The 25,174-nt window shown below is 42.2% G+C and overlaps 1 protein-coding gene across 2 annotated transcripts in view; it reads left to right on the top strand.

The window, feature by feature from the left end:
• The window catches only part of agbl4 (ATP/GTP binding protein-like 4), a 304,739-nt gene that overhangs the window by 181,931 nt on the left and 97,634 nt on the right, over positions 1 to 25,174 (top strand). For both annotated transcript variants that reach the window (XM_036521635.1, XM_036521636.1), the window contains exon 5: positions 4,392 to 4,608. In XM_036521635.1, coding sequence (XP_036377528.1) covers positions 4,392 to 4,608 — 217 coding nt within the window. The remainder of the gene's footprint in view (positions 1 to 4,391; positions 4,609 to 25,174) is intronic.

Raw genomic sequence — 25,174 nt, forward strand, 5'->3', positions numbered from 1 at the left:
TTCACTCAGGGGCAAAACAGCAAACAAACCTGGAGATTCTTAAGGGGTGAGGAAAAAAATGACATCTAGGTTTGATGCCTTTTATCGTCTTTTTGTTTGCTAAAATTCTGCAAAAAAGAAAAAGATAAAAAAAAAAAAGAAATGAAAGATTTCTCCTTTTTGACTTCTGACTTTAACACCTCAGAAAATGTGCTGCTGGCTTGTTTAAAAGCTCTCAATTTGTCATGGCTCCCTTTTCTTTTTGAAATGTCACTTAAATTCTTTATTGCTTGGTATTGTGATTTTTGACTGCAGGGAAGCCCCTGCTCACAATCTACAATGACTGGAAACAATTTAAGACCACATGCTCATAAGCCCTCATGTGTAGCCCCTTGCATTATTCAGTGAGTTAAAATAACAATTCAAATGCTACACAGCGTCCAAATGTACCATCACACATTGTCTGCAAAAAGACTAAAGAATGTGAGGTTGCTTAGTAACTGTGCTATCTCATGCCATCTCAGTATCTGAGTCTTTATCCAAATAAGAGGGATGTCAAACACAAGAGTTGAAGGAATGGTTGACTTTCTTCACATCATTCCCAGACTTTGTTATAAATGTTATTTGAAATAGTAAAAGTGTATCATGTTTGAATAAGAATGAAACAATGCACCGGTTTTAAGGGAACAAAAGTGATTCACATCAGAGTGCCACAGGCAAAGGTGGAGAAACACTGGCTCTGTAAAGCCTAGGGTATTTTTTAATAAAGAAAAGAAATTCAACATTCAACAAAAAAAATGTTATTTTTCTGAAACTGCTTCCATTTGTCATGAGTTGAGCTGACTTGTGACGAATGGCATCGTTTGACAGGTTTATGCACATATTCTAAACCATTTAACCTTCACGACGCTTAGCGCTTGACAGCCTCGGCTCTGAAAGGAACAGGAAGAAAGAGAAAAGTGTGACTGTGTTGACCTCTACGCTTGACTGATCTGAGAATATAGACAAGTTGTCCCTCGTATGAAAGCTACCAATTTTATCCCTTCACTTCTGAGACTGCAGAGGGGAACAGACAACATCAGAATCAAACTCCTTCTTGTATATTGGTAACAGAGTTAAGAAGCACGAAGAACAAGAGTGACACCTCGGCGGAGGACGTCTTTTAGGAGCATTTTCGCTTAGCGCCACCTGCGCAAACACATCCGCTGTATCACCAGCAGGAGACGGTTTCAGACCTCTGTCTGCAGATCGCCTGTTTTTGTGCAGAAGTTTTATTAACGCTTTTTCCAGTCTTCTCAGACAGGGTGACCTTGAGAGTAACCTTGTTTACCATAGAATTAGTTCACAGAAGCGCAAGTTGCACCGGGCTGTGTGCTTCCCATGTGGGGGGGGTGGGGGGGGTGCAGCAGAGCTGACTCGTAAAACCACGTGTGTGCACATTATCGTCCAGGGGCGGCTTTTCAGACACATGCCGCGATAAATCTGTTTGGGAACGGGGGCACTGTACCACATCCTGAAGTACGAGAGGCATGAGGCGGCATCATTTAGATAAAACAAATTGCCAGCAGCCGTTCGGGAGCAGCTACTGCAGAGATATAAAACAGAGGGACAGCAGCCTCTTCGTTCCTGCTCTCCAGAGGAAGACACAAAGCTATTTTCTTTGGCCAATAACAGTAAAGCAGTCCTGGGATGGAGAGCAGTAAATTCCTGTCGGGTAATTAAAATCAATAGTGGAGACTCGCTCAGTAGCCAACAAGGTCAAACGGTACAGAGCCGAGCCGCACAGCGGGATAATGCCAAACAGATAAATAAATAAAGAAATAAAGTGTCATCTTATTTCATTAACCCTGAGCTGCAAGGTGTGTGACTTGGTAATGTGGCCTCCTGTTCTGCGCTTCCTGGGCCTCTTGGGTGTATTGGTAACAGCCAGAGGTCCTGAACTCCACACTGTTCCACTCAGGTCAAATATCAGAGCAAGCAAAAAAAAACACCTGGTTCTGCATCGAACAGCAGTGTGGGCGTGTGTGTGTGTGTGTGTGGGTCTGTGTGTGTGTGTGTGGGTCTGTGTGTGTGTGTGTGTGTGTGTGTGTGTGTGTGTGTGTGTGGGTGTGTGTGTGTGTGTGGGTGTGTGTGTGTGTGTGTGTGTGTGTGTGTGGGTGTGTGTGTGTGTGTGTGTGGGTCTGTGTGTGTGTGTGTGTGTGTGTGTGTGTGTGTGTGTGTGTGTGTGTGTGTGTGTGTGTGTGTGTGTGTGTGTGTGTGTGTGTGTGCAGTGTGCGTTTGTGTCAGTGTTAATGCCTGTTTGGAAAGCCTTTTTTTGTTTGTGTTGGAGAACGTGTGATTGGGGGATATATTTTTGCTGTTGGTAATGTGTGTTTGTACAGCACATTTGTGTTCTTAAACAAAACCAAACAATATTGCTTTCTATATTTATAGTCACTCTAGCTTTCAAGGGAGAGCTGATGATGCTTTAGTAAAGCCGTAGGGGTTATATTTCATATTGACTGTTGTTTTGCTGTTGTGTAAAATTCACTTAGCGCAACTGAACAAATGGAAGTTATTTTAAGGATAAATTAAACGTGTTGGCAGACTGTTTTGCTGCACGATCACCTAAAGAATGTACCATCTTTTTTTACCCTGCAAAGGTAGTGTTTGCAATGTGAGGCATGTGGTTTGCTCTGCTACATGGACATTTAATTAACTAGAGGCAAATTAATTCTTCGGAGTATGAAAATCCTTATTACTTTTCATCCCCGCCACCCCCACCTCCGCCGCTGCAACGCCCGAGCAGCACGCCTGCATGTAGTGGCATTTTCCTGGGCCTGCAACCTGCTGGAGTGGAATAGCGTGCAGGAGCATTGTTGACTCATTAGCATCTTAATGCCCTGCAGGAGGCAGTGCGCTGAGACGGGGAGAGGTACCCACCCAGGCGGTGAGGCGTCGGGGTTCTGCAGATCCTGGATAAGAGCCTGCTCTGTAGTGGAGAGGTTTCTGGCAGCCTGGCGCGACTCGCCGCTGCTCTCTTCCTCCTGCAGCCGGGCATGCGTCGGGGCGGGGGGGCAGGGGGGGGTAGGTGGTGGTGGGGGGGGGGGGGCGCATTAGTATTCTGCTGAGACACGCACACTTGCACAGAGATAGGAACTGTTTCTCCTTTACCAGGGGAATAATCATCTTGGCCTTTTTTCCCCCTTCTTTCTTTCCCTTTTTCCTTACAAAGCTGGAGTAATTTCGTTTAATTTTAATTTTGTGTTTCATTTAGCAGCGGCAGCAGCAGCAGCGGCAGTGAGCTGAGGCGTGTTTTTCGTGTGCTTGTGTGCGTGTCCTTTTCACTCATAGCCCATCCCCTGTTTCCAGGGTTGGAGAGAAGAGAAAGGAGGGGATGGGTGGGTGGGGGGAGGGGGTCAGTGATGCCCAGGTTCATTTGAAACAACCCACTGCTTCCTGCTTATCAGCCAGCCTCGGGACAGGCGATACCATCTCCATCTGATCTCACTCCTACAGGAGAGATGCAAACCGCCTGCCATCGTAGCCTCTGATCTTCTTCGTCTTTCTCATCCTCGCCTTATCTACCTTCCCTCCCTTCCTCCTTCGCTCCCCTTCTCTCCGTCTGTGGCCCGTGTTCCTCATCTGTCTCTCGCCGCTGCCTTTTATGTTCCGGCGTTCGGCCTTTCTCTGTCCGTCTTGTCATGGCCTCCATCTTTCCTCCCCCTCTCACAGGGATCTGGCTTATTTACGCTTCTGCCACACCTCGTTCAGCGCTGCTCACTGTCCTCACACGACAGAACTTTCTGTCTTCTTTCAATGTATACGTTAGGCTTCCCTAGTCCATTGATAATATGTTTTGACAGACCCCTGAACAGACAGCATGGCTATTTTGAACACTTTTTACTCCTGATTGTTCTGTGGGTGTATATTATTCTGTTGCCATTATTATCTATGTGGATATATTCAAAAAGAGAGACACCCAGACACCCTATTCCAAACATGTGGTGAAGTAAGAGTCTGCATGGGATGGGAGTTCCCATTGATTGTAGCTGCATCTTTCCTGACCACCCCTTATAGCTGCCATTACAGACATTGCTGACCCCTGAAGGAGAGGCTATCTGCAGCGTTACGTGATGGCCTCTCACCTCTCTTGATGTCTTTGTAGACAAGCATCAGTAAACGGTATTGCTGTTATCACCAGAAATGGAAGTCGCAAACACAGCAGATGTCCAGTAAAGGATAAAAATCAGATACCAAATTTAAAATGCCACCGATGTGCGCTCAACACACAAACGCACAAACACACAAACACATTTCACAAAGGTTATTAGATGCTATTTTATCACAGCATATTATGGGTTGCATGTATCAATGAGTAGGTAGGAATTTCTACTTTCATGGCTTTTATGTGTTGACTCTCTCTCTCGAAGGCAAAGACTTCCAGCCAAAAACGTGTACTACTACCGCTGCCCTGATCACCGCAGAAATTACGTGATGTCCTACGCCTTCTGCTTCGACCGCGAGGACGACGTGTACCAGTTCGCCTACTGCTACCCCTACACCTACTCCCGCCTGCAGCACTACCTGGACAGCCTGGAGCGCAGGAACCTCGGCTACCTGCAGAGGGAGCAGCTGGGCCTCAGTGTGGTGAGCGTCTTGTTTTCTCTCCCGCAGAATTCCCTCTCTGACACGGAGCGGAGCTTCACCTCCGAAAACACCCTGACGCTCATGCGTCTTCCACGAGATTCCCCTTTTCTCCTCATTGTTAGCAGCTAAATGAATAATGTTATGTGAAATTTAAAATGAAAGGTAAACAAGAGCTGATACCGCGCGAGCCTCGCATTGGAGGCTGACGGGGTAAGGCAGCTTTGCTGTTCTTCCTCGGAGGGAGAACACTGATGCCTGTAATCAGGAGAACACTCACCTCTCTCTGGAGCAGGTATTGGATCGAGCACAGCGCCTCCAGTACTGTCTCTGCTCTTATCAAATAATTGTAGAAGAAAAACTCATTAGAAATGCTTGAAAGATTACGTTTTTTTTTTTCCCTTCAACATTTGTCAAGGAGAGCTAGCTGCAAGGAGCAATGATGAAAGTGCATTTATTGATAAGGAGCCGGGTCCAAATTTTAAAAAGATGTTTCATGGAATATGATTTGAAAGGGAAAATTATATATGAGCAAAATAATTTAAAATATATCTCTCAGGCAACAAGTCCTAAGAAAACAGCGACATATTGGATAACATTCCCCAATATTTCCATTGTACGTCCTCATTACACCAATCCAATGTAGCCCTCCTGTTCTGTGATGGCGTTGTGAGGGGCCTGAGAGAGCATTGCAGTTAGAGATAGCAATGTGGAAGATGGCACCCAGAGTATGAATTAGTATGCAGGGTCAGAGATGTTCTTTATGGCCTTATTTGTCTTTTTATTTCCTGTGTTCCTGGGTCTTTGACAGCCCAGCCCCCTCATTACAGCTTGCAATGAGTGAGGGATGAGGGGACCTTTACGTCTGGAGCTGTAAAGGGCTTTGTCCCTGCGCTGGCCTGAGAACGAGACATGCCACACTTTACAGCGGCACATATCGCTGGACTCTCATCCCGAGCACGTTCTCTCTCCCCCCCTCCCAATGTAATTATTTAATTTAATTACGTTTTAAACGTCAGGAGCACAGTTTCTTTTTTATTTCGCCAATAAGGGGGACTGCAGTACTGCGTTAATATCAAATGCTCCTAATCAAATTATGGGCAATAACAGGAGCTGCACTGTTTGGTGGAAACCAGCACTGTTGAACTTGCCAGATTCCAAGCCAGTCATGAAACAATTTCTTTATAACTCCTTTCTGAAATTTCGGTTGTTCGTTTTGAGGAGGCTTGTTGGATAGTACAGGACCGGTTATTCTGTTATGTTCTGTTCTAACACTGAAAGTAAAAACAAAACAAAACAGAAAAGCATTTTGGTTCATAGCAAGTACATCATTCTTGCTATGAAAGGCATGTCAGTAATCCTTAAAGTCCTTGGCAGTTGTTGGCCGTGCTGTCCAGTTTAAATATTTATTGAAAAGTATTGAAAAGACCATTCACAAAACAGAACACAGTAAATCCTCTGTGTCAGACCTCACCTCTGCATTTACCGAAAGACAGACTCCCGGTTTCGGATGGTTTAGAAAAAGGGTTCCACAAAGCAGCGCATAAACACGCCTCGGTGCCAAAGCTACAGGAGGTGTGGAGTCAACAGAGCGACCGGAGCGACAGACGGAGAGACAGGCAGACTAACAGAAGAAGGCCTCGGGGGCTACCGCTTCAGTGGCACTCTCAGACTGCCTTCTATAAACAGCAACGCAGGAAAAAAATCAGCTTTAATTGTGATGCCTCATTTCCAAAAAACACAAAGCGGGATCATAGCCGCGTCTGTGATGGGGGAGCTCTATTATAATTGCACTTCGGGGATAATAACAAATGCTTAAACTGCATATTGCCTTTCACCTTTCCTCCACCACCTCCTTACATCTCTCTCTGTCTCTCTCTCTCTCTCTCTTTCTCTCGCTCTCTCCATCTCTTTCCTATATTTTGTTTTTTCCATACTTATACCTACTGAAGGGAACAACAATAAAGAGCCATTTGATGGCTTATGTGGAGGACCAATAACCACATGACCTGCTACCATTCCTCTCTATTGTACGCATACGTAGCTCTTTTTATCGGTAGGTCTCTGTGCAGGATAGTGCGCTTCTTTCCTGTGAGTGGCCAGGTGTTTGCTGGGCAGGGAGAGAGAGGGAGGAGGATGAAAGGGGCTTTTTCATACTCTGTGATGAATGAAGAGAGGCTGTTCCATCAACAGCGGAGCAGGATCCCCAGTCAGGGTGTCCTTCAAGGGTTTCCCTGCTCTGCCGCTGTCTGGGTGGGGCTTCAGAGGCATAGCCAGTGTGTCCTGCGCCACTGGTTGAATGCATTCTTCTTATGCCGGTCTGCCAGTCTCCAGCTCTGATTCTATAAAGGGTTTATTCAGTTTTAGGTTTTGTCCCCAGAAGGGTTGCTCACTGATGTTTCCCTTCCCTCTGTCTGTGTGTGAACTCTCGGAGGCTTTTTTTTCTTAAACAAACAATCCTTGGCAGTCGTGTGAAAGGCTCCCTCTCTCTGGGCTGATTCCAGTCTGTGGAAACAGAATGAAGGCTTTGACTGACCATTTCACTTCAAACTCACAGTAGTTCCTCACACTCTCAGTCACTTTTTTTTTGTATCTCTGTTGACTACTGAAAGTGGTGGACGAGGTATTGCACTGAGAACACACCAAACCATTTTGTGTATGGTACATGAGTCAACAATGCTCTCTGTTTTGAGAGGTCAGTGCGAGAACAGCATTGTAATGTTGCAGTGCACTTTCAGCACTGATTCCCAGGTTGCAATGACTACCGAATGAGACAATTTTGGACAAGAGAGAAACAAAAATTAAAGGCATTTACAGACTGCAAATACAAATTACAGACTGCAAAGACTTGAAGGTATGTAATCAGAAATCAAAGTAAATGAGGCCACAAGCTCTTTAGAACTGCGCATTTCCTTCTCTGGAGGTTTTACACAATTGATCAAGTGTTAAGAGACCAGACTCCAAATGAAAAACACATCGAACCACAAAATAACTGGAAATGTATCAGGCTATCAAAGCAATTCTGATCTTTTCATCAGTGCTGACATCAGTAAATCACAGCAAAATCGCCTGTTTTATCACCTGTCCAGAAGTTGGGTTTTTTCCAAGACAATACAGAGAGAATATTGAACAACAATGCTTCATTGATCGTAGCAGAACTTGATTTACCAATAGAGAGATTTGCCAATAATGTCAGACTGCCTTTAAAAGTGACATTGTCTCTAGACCAGACCATGAAGGACAGCATAGTTCCAATAAGCTCGTGAGAGCAGAGTGCTTGCACATTCTTTCTAAAGGTGAATCATAATAGCGTGTGTAATACTATGTACTGTGACTTTACCAAGCTAATTATGTGATCAACATCTAAACCCAGATTGCATTAGTTAATTTAATTGTCCTTAAGTATCTATTGTGAATAAGGGTTTACCATCCATTACTGTAAAATATGTATTTAGGAGGAATTTTACTCCAGACTTATTTATTGTGTGGGACTTTCCATATGAACAAATGGCTCCCAAGAGATAAAAATATGAACATTCTTCTAGTTTAAGGCCACTATCTACACAGAAATGTGGTACTTGTGGTACATCTTTTGAATGCATTATTTAGATGATATCTACTTTGATGTACCCATGGGGCTGCTGAAATTTCCAGGATGATTTTTCATTCTTACCAGCACTGTGTAACATCAAGGGATTGTTTCACTTACACGATGCACTTGACACTCTGTGTTCACTTCCATACTCTGCCTCAAGCAAATGGCAGGAACAGCCTGGAACATGAGCTGTAGAAATTATCATCAAAATCATTCAATACAAGTGTAAAGGTAAGGAAGTCTTAATTTGGGTTACGGGGTCTCTGGGGCAGGGGGGGTGAAATTTGACCTCTTGTAAGTAAGTGGTGAGCATTACAACAGTTTTTCCCATGGGCTCACTCTCTTTTCCATGAAAAGAGATGAAAATTAAATTGGAAAACTATAACTTCAGATTTGTCATGTCTGATAAAAAGCAGAACACACGGATGTGAAAATGCATATTGTAGATGACATGTCAGTATGTTTTAGCACTTTTTTTCCATTGGGTAACCACTGAATACTTTACAAGTTCACTTTTATGCATCCAGGATATGCTGAACGCTCTGTAAGAAGGGGTTCAGCACCTGACGCGAGAAGGATTAACACAAAACTGCATTTGCAAGATTTAAAAAGTCCTCAGAGGGTATCATCTCTGTAGCGAGGAGCCTGCTGGAGTAATTACCTCAAGAGGTGTTCTGTGGACTTCACCTTGAAATGTACTGCACATGAACAGCTGGATCACACAGACTGGAGTCGAAAAAACACACAGAATGAAGCCCAGCGGCAAAGAAAGAGGGAAAACAAAAGCAGGGCCCCTGAAAGAGGGGTCACGAAGGAGCCACTGATGTGTAGAACATGGAAGGTTATTTTTTTGTGGTTCTAATGGTCAGAGGGTCTCCTGCAGACAGTCTGTAGGGGACCTTGTCCCGGTGCCTTTTAGTGGGAATAAATGATGAGAAGCCGCTGGCCGATGGAGCTGGCACTGCAGCTGTCTGCTGGGCTTATCGCTGTGTTTGTACACCGCGTGCCAAGATTTAATCAATAGCAGTTCTACCTTCAGTGAAGAGAGAAGGTCAAACCCAGACTGTTGGTGAGTTGCTGATGGTAGAGATCAGAGAGGAGGCACTGGGCTTGTCTCTGCCTTGTGCGGTGTGTTAAACAAGGATGGATAATTGCATGTGGTCCCCATCGTTTTGGGGTTTAACAGTCACGAGAGTGGCTCTCAGTGTCGTGGAAGCATAATGTTTTCATTTTGTTTCCCACTATTTAGAATCTCCATCAAAGTAAAAATTTTTACACACCTACCCCTTCATGGATGTCACTTTATAGCTTTGTAATTCCAGGACAACTCCTGGTAGTTGCCTGGCAGAGTGCACTCACCCCCAGGTCTTACAAAACAATCATCTACATCTCCTGCTGCCTCACAGTAGGTAGGAACAGCATCGGGCCATGAGACGAGCAAAGGGAAATTGAACATACGTGTTCCTTTGACAGAGAGATTGCAGATACAACTCAGCATGAGGGCTTTGGGGAAATAAATGCCTCCGCTCTTAACCTCATTATTTGAGTCAGGTAGCACAAAGGTAGTCAAGTCTCTGCCTACCTCCAAAGAGCCAGGAAGTTATTTCACATTTAACTTGAAGATAAAGAGGCTGATCTGACCTAGTGTTATTGAGCTGCTCTTTTATCTAGACCAATGAGTCCTCCAGGCTACAGTCAAGGTGCTTAACTGCATACTGAGACCTCTATATCAAAGACAAAGAGATCATCTGCCAAATGTGGTGTGAGGGAACGAGGCTGTGATGGAGTAGGGTCTTTGCAGCGTGATGAAGTAATGGTTAGCTGTGGAGGGAAAAATGCCCAGTTATTGTTCAGGGCCTTGAAGGGGAGAGCAGTATCCTGGGTCTCCGTTTGGAGTGATGACGGTAGGAAGGTGATACAGGCAGCACTCTTAAGGGTAATAGAATGAGACATGTTTAAGATGTCTGGGAACTTCAGCAAAAGTTAAAAAGTCATGTGCGGCTGTTTCTTTACCACTTGATAGGATTGGTGATTTTATAAGCCCTCCTTCTCCCCATTTGGTAGGTTTACAATACAGAAGTGATTATTGGTTGCCCAGTGCTGATACGATTTTAGTGTAGGGGCATATAGTGAGACCCTCAGAGCAGAAGTTATAATATTGTCAGAATATTGAGAACACTTATTATTCAGATTCGTAATATAATCATATATTTTTCAAAATACATAAAATGGTGTCTGAAATACCAATATTGATTGTAATGTGTGAAACAGTGCAAGTGTGCTTAAAGTTAGTCTATGTACAGTAAAGACACATGTCATTTAACAAATCCTTCCATAAGTAAAAGGACATAGCACTTTTTTCTGAATGGTCCTGGAAAATCATGGAAAGGTTTTGGAATTTTGTAGCAGTAAAATCATTCATACCCTATAAGGGGCTAAAATATATCTAGATTTAATTTATTTTTATGTCATTAAGACCCAGGACATTATAAATGAATCATGAATTTGTGATGCTCATTGATTTATGCCAGTATTCATGTGTTTGAGATAACATTCTGTTCAGACATTTAGTATTTGGTGAATTTGTGGAATTTCTGAGAGGTGTTGCTTTGTGTTAAAAGAGAAAGACCAGTAGTAGTAGGCAATTTGACAGGAGGATATCCCTCATCATGGCCCCCACATGCTGGCGTTGTGCTTTTTTTTGCCAGTACAACACATTGCCCCTGCCTCTACGTTTTACTCCCACAGCCTCTTGTGATGGAGATCTCCACTCATTCCTGGACATCTCATGAATTTCAGATGCAGGAAAAAACTGAGCATACTGTAGCTTACAACACAGGTCTGGACCATTTGCAAGGGAACTTGCGCTGCTCAGCACATGTTTAGGGCAGGGGATGCTGGCTCTGTCACAGGGGAGTCAAGAGGAGGTTTGCGGAGTACGTTATTGAGTGACAAAGAGAGAGGGATGTGTTCTGAAATGGAGGCAGTGCAGTAGTCAGCAGTCACGCTCTCTCTCAGAGAAATCTAATCCCAGCTGCAGAGCTCTGTAAAACCGTCTATCTCTCGCTGCCAATGAATATTTACAAACCGCTGGTTTCTAAATGACTACATGGATGGAGGACTCGCATGTAGAAGTCTCTGTTTCATTTCGGTGTCAGGCGCCTTCCTCCCAGGAGGGTTGGGTGAGCAAAAAATAAATAAATAAAATACAATAGTTTCGTGAGTACGTTCGGGTTTTTTAATAAGTCACAATACACTTTTCTGACAGCCTGATTGCTTTCCGTTGCTGGTCCTAAATTTAGGGCCCTGGAAAGAAGAGGAAAAAAAAGAGAAGGAAACACGCCATACAGTACATCATTTTGGAGGGAGAAAAGAATGAAAATGAATGAAAAGAGAGTTACTCAACCTCCAAATTCAGCCAGGCTTGAAATTCACTTTCAGGGAATCCTTAATTTGTCGTAAATGGGGGAGAAATATATTTTGGCATGGGAAAGAGAGGCCACTCTCCTCAGCAATGTTGGATGATACGCTCTGAATGCTTCCTCTGATAAGAGAAGCACATGCAGGACTTTCTTCATGACACTGGCCAGATCACATCAAGCCATCAGGATCATTATTTGCCTTCGCATTTTTAATTTAATTTTGATGTTTAATACTGTGCATACTTGGTCTTGCTAAGGATGGAACAGGGACTGATATGAAAAGACCAATGCTGATCTCTGTGGACCATCCAATCAAATTGAATATGTCAATCACACTGTGGACTATAATGTACAGTACATGATTTAACAATGGCAAGTTCACAATGGTGGAGTTAAAGGAAACATAAATTCTTGTATGAAATGGTATGGGTGTTTTGCATATCTCTATGGTAGTAATTGTAGCCATTATCTCAAAAGTACACAGCAATATGATCTTCATTTTACTTTATTAGTTGTCATTTTGCTGTAGTGATATTACAATTAAACAGTCATCTTGACAATCTAGTTAGCATTGCACATTTCATGTTTAAATGCATGTAATGATAACTTCTTCCCTTGACGCAAAACACTCTCCACTTGCTTAAGATAAAACATTCTCATTTTATTGATAATACCATTGCGGTGCTGGGTTATGTCCTTTTATGCATCACTTTAATGGCATGCAAATCAGGAACAAGGCATTTTTGTCAGAAGTGCATTTTCAGATATAACAAAAAGAGGCTGTGGTTTTATGATTGTATTCATCTCTAACCAATGGTATGTACATATCTGTCAGGTGGAGTGTCACAAGGAATGTTGCATAAACTCCAAACTTTACTTTTACTTTACTCCAGAACAATTTTCTGCACATTCATTATGATCGTACCTCAAGAAAATTTGAATGAACAGTATTACTATGACATGTTAGAGGACAGTGGGAGACCCTAAATAATGTGGTCAACAGTAAACAAACTGGCCATGTCCCATCAGGAGAAAATTGTACCTGTCTAACTCTGGTGGAGAAGATTACACCACTCCTCTACTGTAAAGATCAATACTGTTTTTTGCTTTGATCAGCTGGGTTCTGGGGAACAGAAATGCAGTTAAAGATCACATCCAGTGAAATCAGAACTGTCTTCCTGAACAGCATTACAAGTAGTAAACATAGGTTTGAGGAGCCGTTGATGCTCAGAATCAGAGGTTAGCATACAGCCCTTTGCCCTGTCATTCCGCATTCCCAGAGCACAGCAGCACAAAGAGCAGGACCTGTAGTGTACCCCACAGGTGCCTGAGGTGTTTCAGGGGAGATTTATTGCAGTTAAATTGAATCTGAAAATGAGGGGATTGAGTCAATGAGGAGGACTAGTCATTGTTCTGCTGTGCTGTAAACAAGTGCACTCCCACCCCTCCGAGGATTCTACAAGTCGGAAGTTCACTTCCATTGGTGAGCTCTCCTAGAAGAGTCAATTCAGTGGCGTCTTGATTGGACCTCTGGTCTCTGTGTCATAGTGAATGGAGCTTCAGGTGTCCCCTTGACTGTTAAAAATCATGTATCTCTGCACACTGTTGTTATAATATTAGGTACTCTGCAACCACACCTTGTCTTCTGAATAAGTGCTGAATACACGGTTTTGAAGAGTAAGTGAATTATTTTTATTCCGGAGTGAATTAAAGTTATTCCACAAATGACGTCAGTTGTTTCCACCAGCTTTTTGGGAGCAGAGGTGCCAGGGATGAAAAAGGTAAATAAGTCAAAATGTGGCCATATTAGTGGGACTCTCTGTGAAGTGAGAGAAGTGAGAGCATTGGGCTGAAGGCTGTCACAGCTGGATATGTCAGTGTGAGTGGGTTTCTGTGGTCCTGGTGTCCCCTACACTACCCTCCCACCCTGGACACCTGCCCTCTCTCCACCCCCTGCGAGCTCAACTCCACTGCCTCGGCCCATCGCCTTGACATGTGTAAGGACTGGAGACGACTGATAGCAAACATCTCCACTCATCCCGCTCAGCCTCTCACACCCACAGAGCCTGTTTTTTTTCCTCCCAGTGCAGATACTCTTGTCCATTCCAGACTTCTTTTTTTCACTCCGCTGTTGCACAAAATACATTTTTTCCCTTTATTCCAGCGCAGAAAATTGAAGGATGTGAAGGTCTCTCATTTTTCCTCCAGTTCTATTCTTTTCTTTCCTTTTTTCTTTTTTCCCCCCAACTCCTGCGAGCGTCTGCCTCTCTCCCGTAAACGAGCTGCTGCCTAAGAGATGGATGCCAGCTCGGCTCTCCGAAGGCACAATGTCTCTCCACTCCGGCACACCTGCACCTGCATATTGTGATATAGTGCCTCTATTCACTGAGTCGATTGCCTTTAACGGCACCCGGCCAGGCTGGGAAAATTGAAAGGGATTGCGGCCTGCTTTTCATTAGAGTGGGAGCGAAGCAGGCTGGAGGGTCTGGGGGCTCAGAGGGGGGGGGGGGGGAGGTGGTGATGTTGGGGGTGGGGTTGCAGGGGACTGACTGGAGAGGGGTAAGGGGACCATTTACATTCGTTTCAAGGTGGAGGCTTGACCTCAGTGTTCGTGCAGGTGGAGATTCATATCATTTCATTTACCTGCGTTTATAGTGTTCATGCCACCTTTAGATTTATTAATGTGCTTGTATTCTAAAGCAGTGGCTCCCAAACTGTGGGTGGGGACCCACCAGTGGGTTGCAGGGGTTGAGAAAAAACAAAAAGCAAATTGTATTATGCAACCTTCACAGAAATTAATCAAACACTACACTGGTTAGTGTGCATGCAGTTGTATTGACATACAGTATATTCAAAAACACTGAATGGGTCCTGGGCTCAGTTAGTTTGGAAACCCCTGTTTTGATGTATTCTGGAAGGATTTCATATGACAGTGACTTTTTCTGAAATACAACTTTAATAATATTAATAAAGATATAAACATACATATATGCTATTTTTCTTTTCCCACTGAGCTTTTTTATTATTCATCACCGCTGTTACTTTGAACATATTAGATTTGTACTGCTTTCTCATCTGTAGTCATTTCTCCTGAAAAAAAAATCCTCTTTGAATCTAATTACTGCGTTTTGTATGGAATTCCACTTCTTTTTAATGAGTTAGCAAGACGTTTCTGCTTGTTATTTCTCCGGGATGAGAGTGACAGATCGGCAGGAGCTACAGTATGCAAATGATGCTCCGGCTACGAGTGATGTAAAGGCAGAGGGGAAGAAAATACAGAAAACTGAAGAACAAAGAGTTATTTTTGGAGTGGAATTGCCAAGCGTTATTCATTTCAATAGGACTTAAGTGATCCCAATTAAAGTGACGGAGTATGGACAGCTCCGGTCTGCTCCTTGTGACAGTGATGGCTGGGTTCAAGATGAAAGCAGTCTTGGTCCAACCTTCTGCTTTTCTCATTGAGGTCAGCTGTCCAGAAATCACTGTCATAATACACATGTGAGGACTGCAGTGGTGGTGGAGCTGTGTGGAGAGGCAGAAGCCACAAAGTAAACCCATTGTAGCTGGAATAGGTCCATGTGAAACAGGAGCTATGGATTTAATCAGAACGCAAATGGACCAAGGTCCAAACTTCAGTTGAAAAGGCAGTTCATCAATTAAAAGAGTATGACTTCATGGAAAATATCATTTATCTATAGATTTTATTTATTTCTGTATTGAATAGTCCCTAACATGTTCTTGAACTGAGTGTCTGCGTGGTTCTCTTAAACTGTTGTTTACTTATCCTGTTTTTGGGGCTCCTGAGTACCTCAGTGATGAAGGCACTTGCTTTGAGTGCAAGCTTAGCTCTACGGCCTGGGTTCGATCCCAGCCTTGTCATCAGCGATGACCAAGAGCCCACAGTGACTGAACAAATTGGCTTTGTTCCCCTGGGGATAGAGGTGGGTGGGTCAGCCAGGCTTTCCTTGTTGTCCTGCTCTCAGACACCCTGCTATTCTCCAGGCACTTGTGAGCTGCTTGGATGACGTCAGCAGAGCGATGACTATCCTCAAATGAGCGTGCACTTCACTGTAGTACACTGGGTGACTTGTAGTGCAAAAAATAGCCATTAGCTACATTCAAGTGTATCAGAGGATTGCATTCGTCTCACTTAAGCGCTCCTGTGCAAGTGCAGTGGTGTTCTTGGTGAAATGAGGGCAATATACAAGATATTTTTACAAAATATATGTGGGTGCAAAAGGGGGAAAGCATAGAAAAAGTATAATTAAAAAAAAAAAACAATACTCTGTTTTTAGTGTACGGCTCTGTGCTTTTTACCCTGTGCCGGGCACAGATTTTGTTGTAATATTTTTTGACTTTGTTAAAGAAGTGAAATAATAAATGCCTTTTAAATGCACATTCTGGTATTTATTTAGTCTTTTTTCAGTGGATTTGAAACATCCAGTTATGTAAGGGTTTTAGCTTCTCTCAGATGTTTGTCTGTGTGTATGTTTTTTGGGGGAGAGGAAAAGCAGACAGACTGGCCAAAGTGGAGTGCCTCTTTGCCATGGTCCCTCCTCAGCTCCCTGCAAGCAGACACTTAATGATCTCTTTAGAATGTAATAATAAAAGATAAGTACATTAAGCCCCATTCCCATATAATTGGATTATGTTAAGATAAATTACTCGTGTCAGTTTCATGCCAGGCTGCGTTTGAAGTTTAGACCTGTCATACGTAATAAAGTTTATGCCACTCCAGAAAGATGTGTTTAAATATTAGGGATTTGTGGATGAGTAATGGTGACAGCCCTTCCCAATTCCTCCCTGGTTTCTATGGAAACACTGTAGAGACTGGTGGATTTTAGCTTGCTGTCACCTATTATTTCTGTTATGAATTGAAGACATTAAACTTTTGTCCCATAAAGACCTCTGTAAGAGATCAATCTTCACATTTTTCCCCTGCTGCTCACGATGAGCCTGGAGAGGAAATAAAACACACTCATCCACATACACAAAAAGCACTCTGTCATGAGAGGAATCTGATCTCTATTCAGTGTCTTACCTTCAGATGTACAATGACTTCTCCCCATTGATTTTAGGAAGGTGAAGAGGGAGAGGCTGAGGGAGAGAGGGATGGAGGGGGCACTTGAAAAGGAAATAACCTTTTTCTGATGGTGTGGATGTCAGATATAGCATCCCATTGCTGCCCATTGTGAAGCCGTCAAGCTGCCACGCTATGGCTTCAAACTTGCATTTCAGAGTTACAAAGAGCCTGCGCTGGGTTTCCAGCGACCGTTCCCTTTCACTGAGAGATCAATAGCTCCCTTTGTCTCCTCTACCTTCTTCCCACAGCCCTGCTTTTAAATGGGTGTTTATGCAAGGTTTGTTATTCATAAAAAAATCATTACTTCCTTATCTGAAAGAGAAATATAAAAAGTACATTCAAATACTAATCAATAATTTTGACTGGCATGCATGGCACTTTTTTATGCATTAAAATATGTGTTCTACCAATCTAATATAAATTCTGCATTAAATGTGCTTTAAACCTGGCAGCATATGTGAGTTTTTTGACATGCAGCAATTTCAAACCCTCTCTGGACCATTCATACTTTATTTGGAGGATGAAAATGGAATATATTACTTAGTACAGATTACTGGCTTGGTAGCACTATTCTGCTGTGCAATTTTTAGTCTCATAGTCTGACATTGTCATCAGAGCTGCAAGGGTTTTTACACTAATGATTCAGTACATTAATGAAGCTGATTAAGAGTGTTCCTTCCCTTTCAAACATACCAGTTATAAGTACCTTGCTCCCATGGGGATGGTGTGCATCTGATGACAGGTAAATATAGAGAGGTGGAAATGCAGCTCTCTTATCATTGCTGTGTGCCTCTGCAGAGAAGCCCTCTATAGGACTGGCACATGATTGTTCTGTTTTGTGTATGAAAATCAGATCTTTATCAACGTTTATAAAAGAACCTTTCCCCATCTTTCATACACCAATCCAAAAATGCAAAACTGAAAATATTCTTGAACGGGGTGTGGGAATACAACTCCCACATTAATCTTTGGGAGTGGTCCACTTTTCACCACGTTCTGTACCATATGGTCAGCCTGTTTGAGCTTACATTCATAGGTCTCCTGAACTGCAAAGGTACACCTTTTGAAATGTACGCCATGGCAGCTGTAAGGAATATATTGAGTTGATTAGATTTTATTTGTGTCTCATTCTGAAACGGTATTTTAAAGCAATGGTAACTCAGTGTGCTGCTTTTGGGTGCAAATGTAAGCGGGGAAAGCAGTTGGTATATCGACTTATTGATTCCCTGCTGAGAAAAGGAGGTGAGATTTTTGGGTCACAGCTTTACACAGTGAAGACTGGTTAGCTACCAACTACAAACTCCTGTCTTGCTTGCAAGGAATTTCCCTCTCATGTTTGTAATATTACTCATTATACAGCTAGTTAACTAAACATATCCATGACACCATTAGTAAGGCAATGTTACTTTGTGCTGATAGAACTTAGTAATGTTAATATTAGCCACTCCACTTTCCTACTATGGTTGTCACAATTGAAATAGCTTCAACTGACCTGAAAGTATTTTTACTGAATGCATTAAACTTTATTATTTCATTAAATGACATTAAAGTGTATTATTTCAGAGAACAACACATACAAACACTTAAACTATTTATGGGGGAGTTGTTCATATCCAGGTAGTACAGATCAGACATTTGTGATGCTCATACAGCAGTCAACAAATCTGGACAGTGGTTTTAAAGGCTGTAGGGATTGATACTTCTAGATCACAAACTGTTCTGCAGATATCATTCAGGCATCTGCAGAAGAGTTAAGATATTCCTTGCTCCATAATTAGGTAACCACATAGTCACAATGTCAATGAGTATGCCATTTTCCTTTTCACTTGATTGTTGCCCCACCCTCCAACATACAGTATAACAGGTGTTCGCTACCCAAACATAACTAGCTATAGCTAATTAGTTAGCATTATCTAACAAAGGACCATTGTGTTAATTATTGTTAGTTTGTGGTATGCTATGTTTGTTTCCAGTATGATGTTTTAGCTTTAGTGTTTACTTTCTGAGCAGTGGCCTCACACCACATCTGTGGGGATTCCTCAGTTGGTGCAGTAGGAGAAAGGTAGGAATGCTCTGGACCACATATTACATTTCCATGTCATCTGAACAACATAAACAATTTTTTCTTCTCAAAAAAGAAAAAACGGTTGCCATTGTCAATGGCTTGGATCCTTGTGAGGATGCACACAAGCGCTAGTCTTCGTTGTCCTCATACATATCGCCAATGAAATGGATTTATGCCTTTTCTTTCAGAGACACATAGAGCTGGTGTGACTGTAGGTTCCGATTAAGGCACCATCTGTATGTGAAATCAAAGCACTGTCATCAGAACGTTTAATTCTCTAATGAATGTTTTAAGTAGCTGGCAAATGTAACTAGATAGTTTTATAGATAACAAAGGTGCAATTAGATAACTGACAAAGTACCCTGCAAATTTGGATGGAAGGAGGATTAGTCAGTGTATGGTACAGACCAAGATTAGATAGCCCTGAGTTTTAATTAAAATTCGCATTTCCATTTAAGGTAGTAATTTCGATCTGAAAGAGGGAAAAAAAAGTTTGATGTTTTGCAGACAGCATGCTTTAGTCTGTTCACTTATGAGTCCCTCTCTTCCTCTTTCTTCCTCTGATTTGATCATAATCAATTCAATCTCTTCTGGCTGATAGCGCTCGCCTGCCCTTCTTCTGCTAGAAAGTCAAAATGTCTTGTAATTCAATTTACTGGAAAAACATCCCACTACCTCCACACAGACAGACATGCACAAGCACACATGCTTGCATGCACACTGTTCAGCTCAAATGCATATAGATTCATGACAGTGAAAGCAACTATGGGCATGCCTGCTTCTTGTATGGTTATTGTTCTCTTCCCAAATTTGGAATTATGTATTGAATTCTGCCTCATTTTTTGTGACCTTTGCATGCCATTTGATCCCTTTCAGTTTTAAATGAAAAGAGAGAAGAGAGAGAAATTTAGTTGACAAAAAGAAGCAACAAACAAACTGCTTACTACAGCTACTGGAATAAGAAAGACTTGACATTGAAGTGCTGCTTAGTTGTGAAGGGTGTGGGTGGTTGAAAGACAGATTGATTTGCATCCACATTAAGAAATTAACAATTAAACTAATGGAAGCAAGAGGGTGGCAATGTTGACCCAGATGTTCAATAACAGCCACAGCGTTAAAAAGGAGAGTGACCCACTCTCTCTCTGCTCAGCCCAATTAGACCAGGTAATTATTTCCCTGGAAAAACTCCTGCTTGTTTTGACGGAAAGGATGTTTACCTTTTTGCTTTAAAAGTTTTCTCCACCTAATAGTCTCAGGTCCCTTTCTCCTTTTTTTCCAGCTCATTAAGCCCAAACAATTATATTCCTGCAGAAAGCCTTGCAGACTGCTGTCCTTAATGAAAACAGTCAGAAGAGAAGCGAGGGACGAATCGCCGCGTGAAGTGAAAGTTATTATTACCTTGCCTGATTCAGATTCCTCTGTTTGCTCTATTTCACTGACACAGAAAGTTTTCAGACTCTGCCATACAAAACAGAGAATCCAAAGGAGCCAGTCTTTAAGGTGTAAGAACAATCAACACTGCAAAAGATTGTTTAGGCAACTCCTTTGCCTGAAGGCTGGTGCACATGTTTCAGTTTTAACTCTGGTTTACCTCTTTTACTTGTTTTTATTTGAGTTTTTCGTGCATTTCCCATGATTTTTGGAGAGATTTGGTGTTGTACCTCTTCTTAACACCTAAGATCATATGGTTATTAGAGTCCTTTCATGCATCGTACATACACTGTGAATGAGAATTAAGGACTTTTTGTATTTTAACAAATTCCTTTTCAGAACAGGGTTTCATGAGTAGTGAGGGGCCACCAGCAGCTAGTGAATATTAACCGCTCAATGATAAAATGTGGAAAAAATAAATAACATAGCTGCTTTCTGTAAGCTGTTATCATTTCCTGTAGAACTGCAGCATGAAGAAGCAAGAGAGCTGTGGAGTAAGAAAGATAAAATACAAAAGAGAAAGCATTAAGCTAAAAGTGCATGTGAAAGATGAGGAACTTATTGTGGTAGTACTAAAGTACAAACAAATGCATTTGTTTTTGACTCCAGTCCCCAGCATGCACTGTGATGTTGTTCCATTCAGAGAGATAGAAATGGCAAAAAGATGCATTCTGGGCTCTAGGGACAATAAGGGCTCTTCTGTGTGGATTCTGATCATAGGAATTGGAGGGGAATTATACTTGTGCCAAGAGCATGAGGGTATGTTTAATTTATCCACAAACAACTAGCTACCATTAAAACCAACAGAAGCAGGTTAATAGGGCAGGAAAAGCCAGGGAGTTTGAAAGCGTTAATAAAAAATCTGTCCTGGAGTCCTGGGTATAGGTTTAGGGGGGAACAGAGGGGACATGTCCACCTCAACACTGAGAAAATGTAATTAACTTACTACACTGTAAAGTAGCATTTATACTAATTGTAACAGCAGTGTCCTCTCCAATGGTCAGATGAACCCTACTCTCCTCCCTGGTGTTGTGGTATGTGTTGTTGCTCCATTATCATTGCTGAGCCCAGAGGTGGTGACACAGAATACAATGGTGTATCTACCTATTCATAATGTTTGTCAGATTAACTCACTAGTGATTTGTAATGGTGACTTTTCTACAAGCTTATAACTTGTAAACATGTGGTTAGCGTATAACTGCTGTGTTGATGCGTCTCAATTCAGTGTTACTTATGTGGGGCTTGAGCTTGACATTGACACCATACAGTACTTCAGTTTTGAGAATTCCTGGAGAGAAATACAGTTTATACATCTTTATGAGGTAAACGTTGCATGTACTTAATGAGCCTCCTTGGCTGTTCAGGGTTCTGTTACAGTATTGCTCATGCAGAAGACATCCGATCATTATACTACACAATGTATATAGCAAAGTCTCATCACTGCTTGTTTCTCATAAATTGAACCCAGCTTGCACTTTTGATATAGAATAGAGGCAGCAGCAAAACTCAAAACTCCTTATCCTAAATTGCCTGCGTTGATGATTGTTTTTCCTCTTCCCGTTGTTAAACAGAGAGAACTGTGAGAGGCTTGTGTGGACTCTAAGCCTCAGCCATAGTGCTATTGAAATGTCCCTTGAAGTGGAGCAGAGCACCTTTTTAAGTCACTGTATTGCTCTATCCAGAGTAGGGTTAATAAAAATGGCTGGAAGCCTCCTCAGCCACAGTCATTCTTTTGATCATGATCAGGAGTCCAGTAGCCTTCCCTGCCATTTAACACTTTTAAGCCACGTTTCCATTCAATGAAGTCTATCCGTCTCCAGAGTGTGCAGTGTAACAGATCTCACTTACACAGTACACAGTATGTGTGCAGTATTTAATGACATTATAATTCCACGTTACCACAGTTTCATGGAATTGTTACATTGTGACTGTAACTAAGCGTCATAAGCAGCCATGGAAACAGTCGAGTGCCACACAAACTCACTCACTCGCTGATCAACCCCTCATAGGTAATTACAGTCCCTTCAATTTACCACTAGTTGGCAGAAAGGCAGAAAGGTCAGGTCTGCACAGTGCCTGTTCTGTTGTTGTTAATTCAATTTCTATCTGTAACTAGCCACAGTATGTGTACTTGTATGTAGCACATTAATTTCAGTGAAAATCCTGACTATTGAAACATCACAGAAAATAAAAAGCACAGTAAATTTGTAATTCTAACTAGATAGCTACAGGTTGCCTGCACATTGAAAATAAAATCTTTGTCATTCAAAAAACTAGAAGTAAAAATGGTATTTAATTATTTTAATTATCCCGATTTTCATCAATAAAACCTATGTTTATTAATGACAAAGATGTATATAATATACATTTTAAATTACATTTTACAATTAAAAATGAATATCAATTTAAATCAAAGGTGCACAGTCCCATCTGTTCTGAATCTTTACTGCTGCTTTGAGCTGGAATAGATTGTGACATTTGGTGTATATTCAAGGTGTTTTGAGGGTGAGGAAAAAAGGAGGGGTGTCACATATTTTTTCTGAAATTGTTGTCTCAGAAAATGGACAATGACTTATATTCTGGTGTAACAAACAGAAGTGATTTTACCGTCAATCATAAATGCTTTGGCAACTGTGTACATTGGAAGTGTATAAATTGTGATATTTGGTCTGGCCCCATAACAACACTTGTTTCCTTTCCAGGGAGTCCAGAATAATGACATGTCCTGTAAATGCTTGATTGCATGTTTGCTTGTTTGTCTGTTTTGTATGCAGGAAGCTATTCCTTTGTGTTTTCCTTTCCAGTGTGAATGATTGACGTGTTCTAGTGTTTCTATAGGAATGGAAATCTTACCTTCAGTTGCACTGCAGGAATTACAGCGCTTTCTTTTGATCCAAACTGTACAAGAAAAAAAAAAGAAAAAAGAACACAAAGCTTCCTTGTGTAAAGGAAGAGTGCCTGGTGTAAATAACAAGCTAGCAAGGCGATTATAATAAGTGATGATATTAATCCTTAAACAGTAAACACCAGTGATTGCTTTGCCGATTTTAATCACTCACCTCTCCCTAATGACATCAATATTAAGACAATAATACATTTAAGAATAAAATAATACATTTATATTATTTCTTACATGCAGTATCTAGATAGCATATTTGAGGAATTTTGCAGTTTTGAGACCCATAACTCAACCTCTGATTGTCTGACAACTGTAGTTTAAAGTTTCTAAATCACTTTTCCTTTCATTCCTCCTTTCTTTTGTCCTTTCTTTTTAGCGCCCCGTTCTTTGTTCCTCCTCTCTGCTCCCCCAGTAGAACTCAGTGTCCTGAAACTGCAGAGAGAGGAGTAAATGCATTGTCAGGCTCAGGTTGTTGCAGAGGCCCTATCAATAGAGCAGGACTGCTTGTAATTAGCTGTATAATCACCTCTGTAATTTAAGCACTGCTCACTGTCATGCCCCGCTCTGCTGAGGAGAGGGGAGGCAGCACAGCGACATCAGAGCTCTCGGCACACTCAGCACTCCAGGACACCTGACTTCTCTGAACCGGGTTTATCTACTAACTTATTAGAATTTGGGGAATTTTTGCTCATTAAGTCCAAGGCCGTGTGACTGGAGGGTGGTTGAAAACAGGCTCTGTGAGTAAATTAGGTGTTTAAAGATTGATGTCAAAGTTGGTTAATTTCTGGAAAATGAAGCTGTGGGAAGGACGTGGGAATTTGTCTTCGCTGCCAACTGTTCGCTCAAAACCTCGGCGCTGCGGCCGTCTGAAATAGGCTGCTTCACTGTGCTGCACACCTTCACATCCTGCATGCTCTTCAGGGAGCATTAGCATCAATACCTCATCAGAGCACTTCTGCTTCTTGTCACAGTGCCTGGGAAGCAATGTCCATGTTCTTGTTTCATTATACCGTGCAGCATACGCCTTCCCCTTCTCTCCACTGCCCTTGTCTTCATCTCATACTAAAGTCCTCACATCATTGCGGTGTGTCTTCTGTAAAGGCTAAGCTGATTTGTACTGTGAGTGGATTGAGGGAGAAGCAGCAGGCTTGAGGAGACGTGGCGAAGATGCACAGCCTCAGTGGGACAGCCTGGCATGTGCTGCTTTCGCACTCCCCTCTAATATGATTTGTCCTGGCTATTGATACTCCGAACCCCCCCTTCCAATTTCCACACTAACTCAATTAGCATCTCGTCAATAATGCTCAGCATTTCATTTTGCTGCTTTAATTAACAAATTCAATTTGCTCGAACCGCTGTGAAAACAAATTAAAAGCGTGCAGAATTAAAGCCTGCAGCTCCAAGGATGTGGCTAAGGTGATTACAGATGCGTCAAATTACTGTTTTCTTGTTTATTTTATCTGGGGAAAGGAAAAAAAAGAAAACCTGCATAGATTCTGATGTTCTTTCGTGGAATGGCATGCGTGGGGAGAGGGTGGAGTCAAAGCTGAGGAACTCATGAGCTCCACCATCACGGGCACCAAAGCACTTCTCTTGAGACGTGTTCACCATGGGTCCACTCTACCCAGGCCTGTAAATAGCTATTGGCTCATTCTCACCCCCTTCAGCATATTGAAGACCTGATGCTTTCTAGTATTACCTTTGTCAAGGCCCTCCGGAAGAACATCCATCACAGTGATTTGCTGAGTGGTTTGTTGAACATGAAGGGACTTCAAGGGAGGATGGCCAATGTCAGGACCAGGGGGCGCTCATGCAGGTTTTATAGCCTCCTTTTAATTAGCAGCTGATTAAAGATCTCAGTAGAAACGCAGGGAATTCAACTGTCTTATTCAGGTTGTGACTCCCAATTAAGTAATTAGGACCTGGGGTGAAAGAAGACTTAGAAAACATATGGGCTTGGAATGACCATGCACTGTGTATTACAGGTTAATACAGCAGCAGTGCTTTGCTGGGTGTTGCAATGCAGAGATCCCAGGGCTGGGTTCCACCAGCTATACGTACATTCGGTCTTGCG

This window comes from Megalops cyprinoides, chromosome 2 (assembly GCF_013368585.1).
Source record: "Megalops cyprinoides isolate fMegCyp1 chromosome 2, fMegCyp1.pri, whole genome shotgun sequence".
In the NCBI taxonomy this organism is placed as follows: domain Eukaryota; kingdom Metazoa; phylum Chordata; class Actinopteri; order Elopiformes; family Megalopidae; genus Megalops; species Megalops cyprinoides.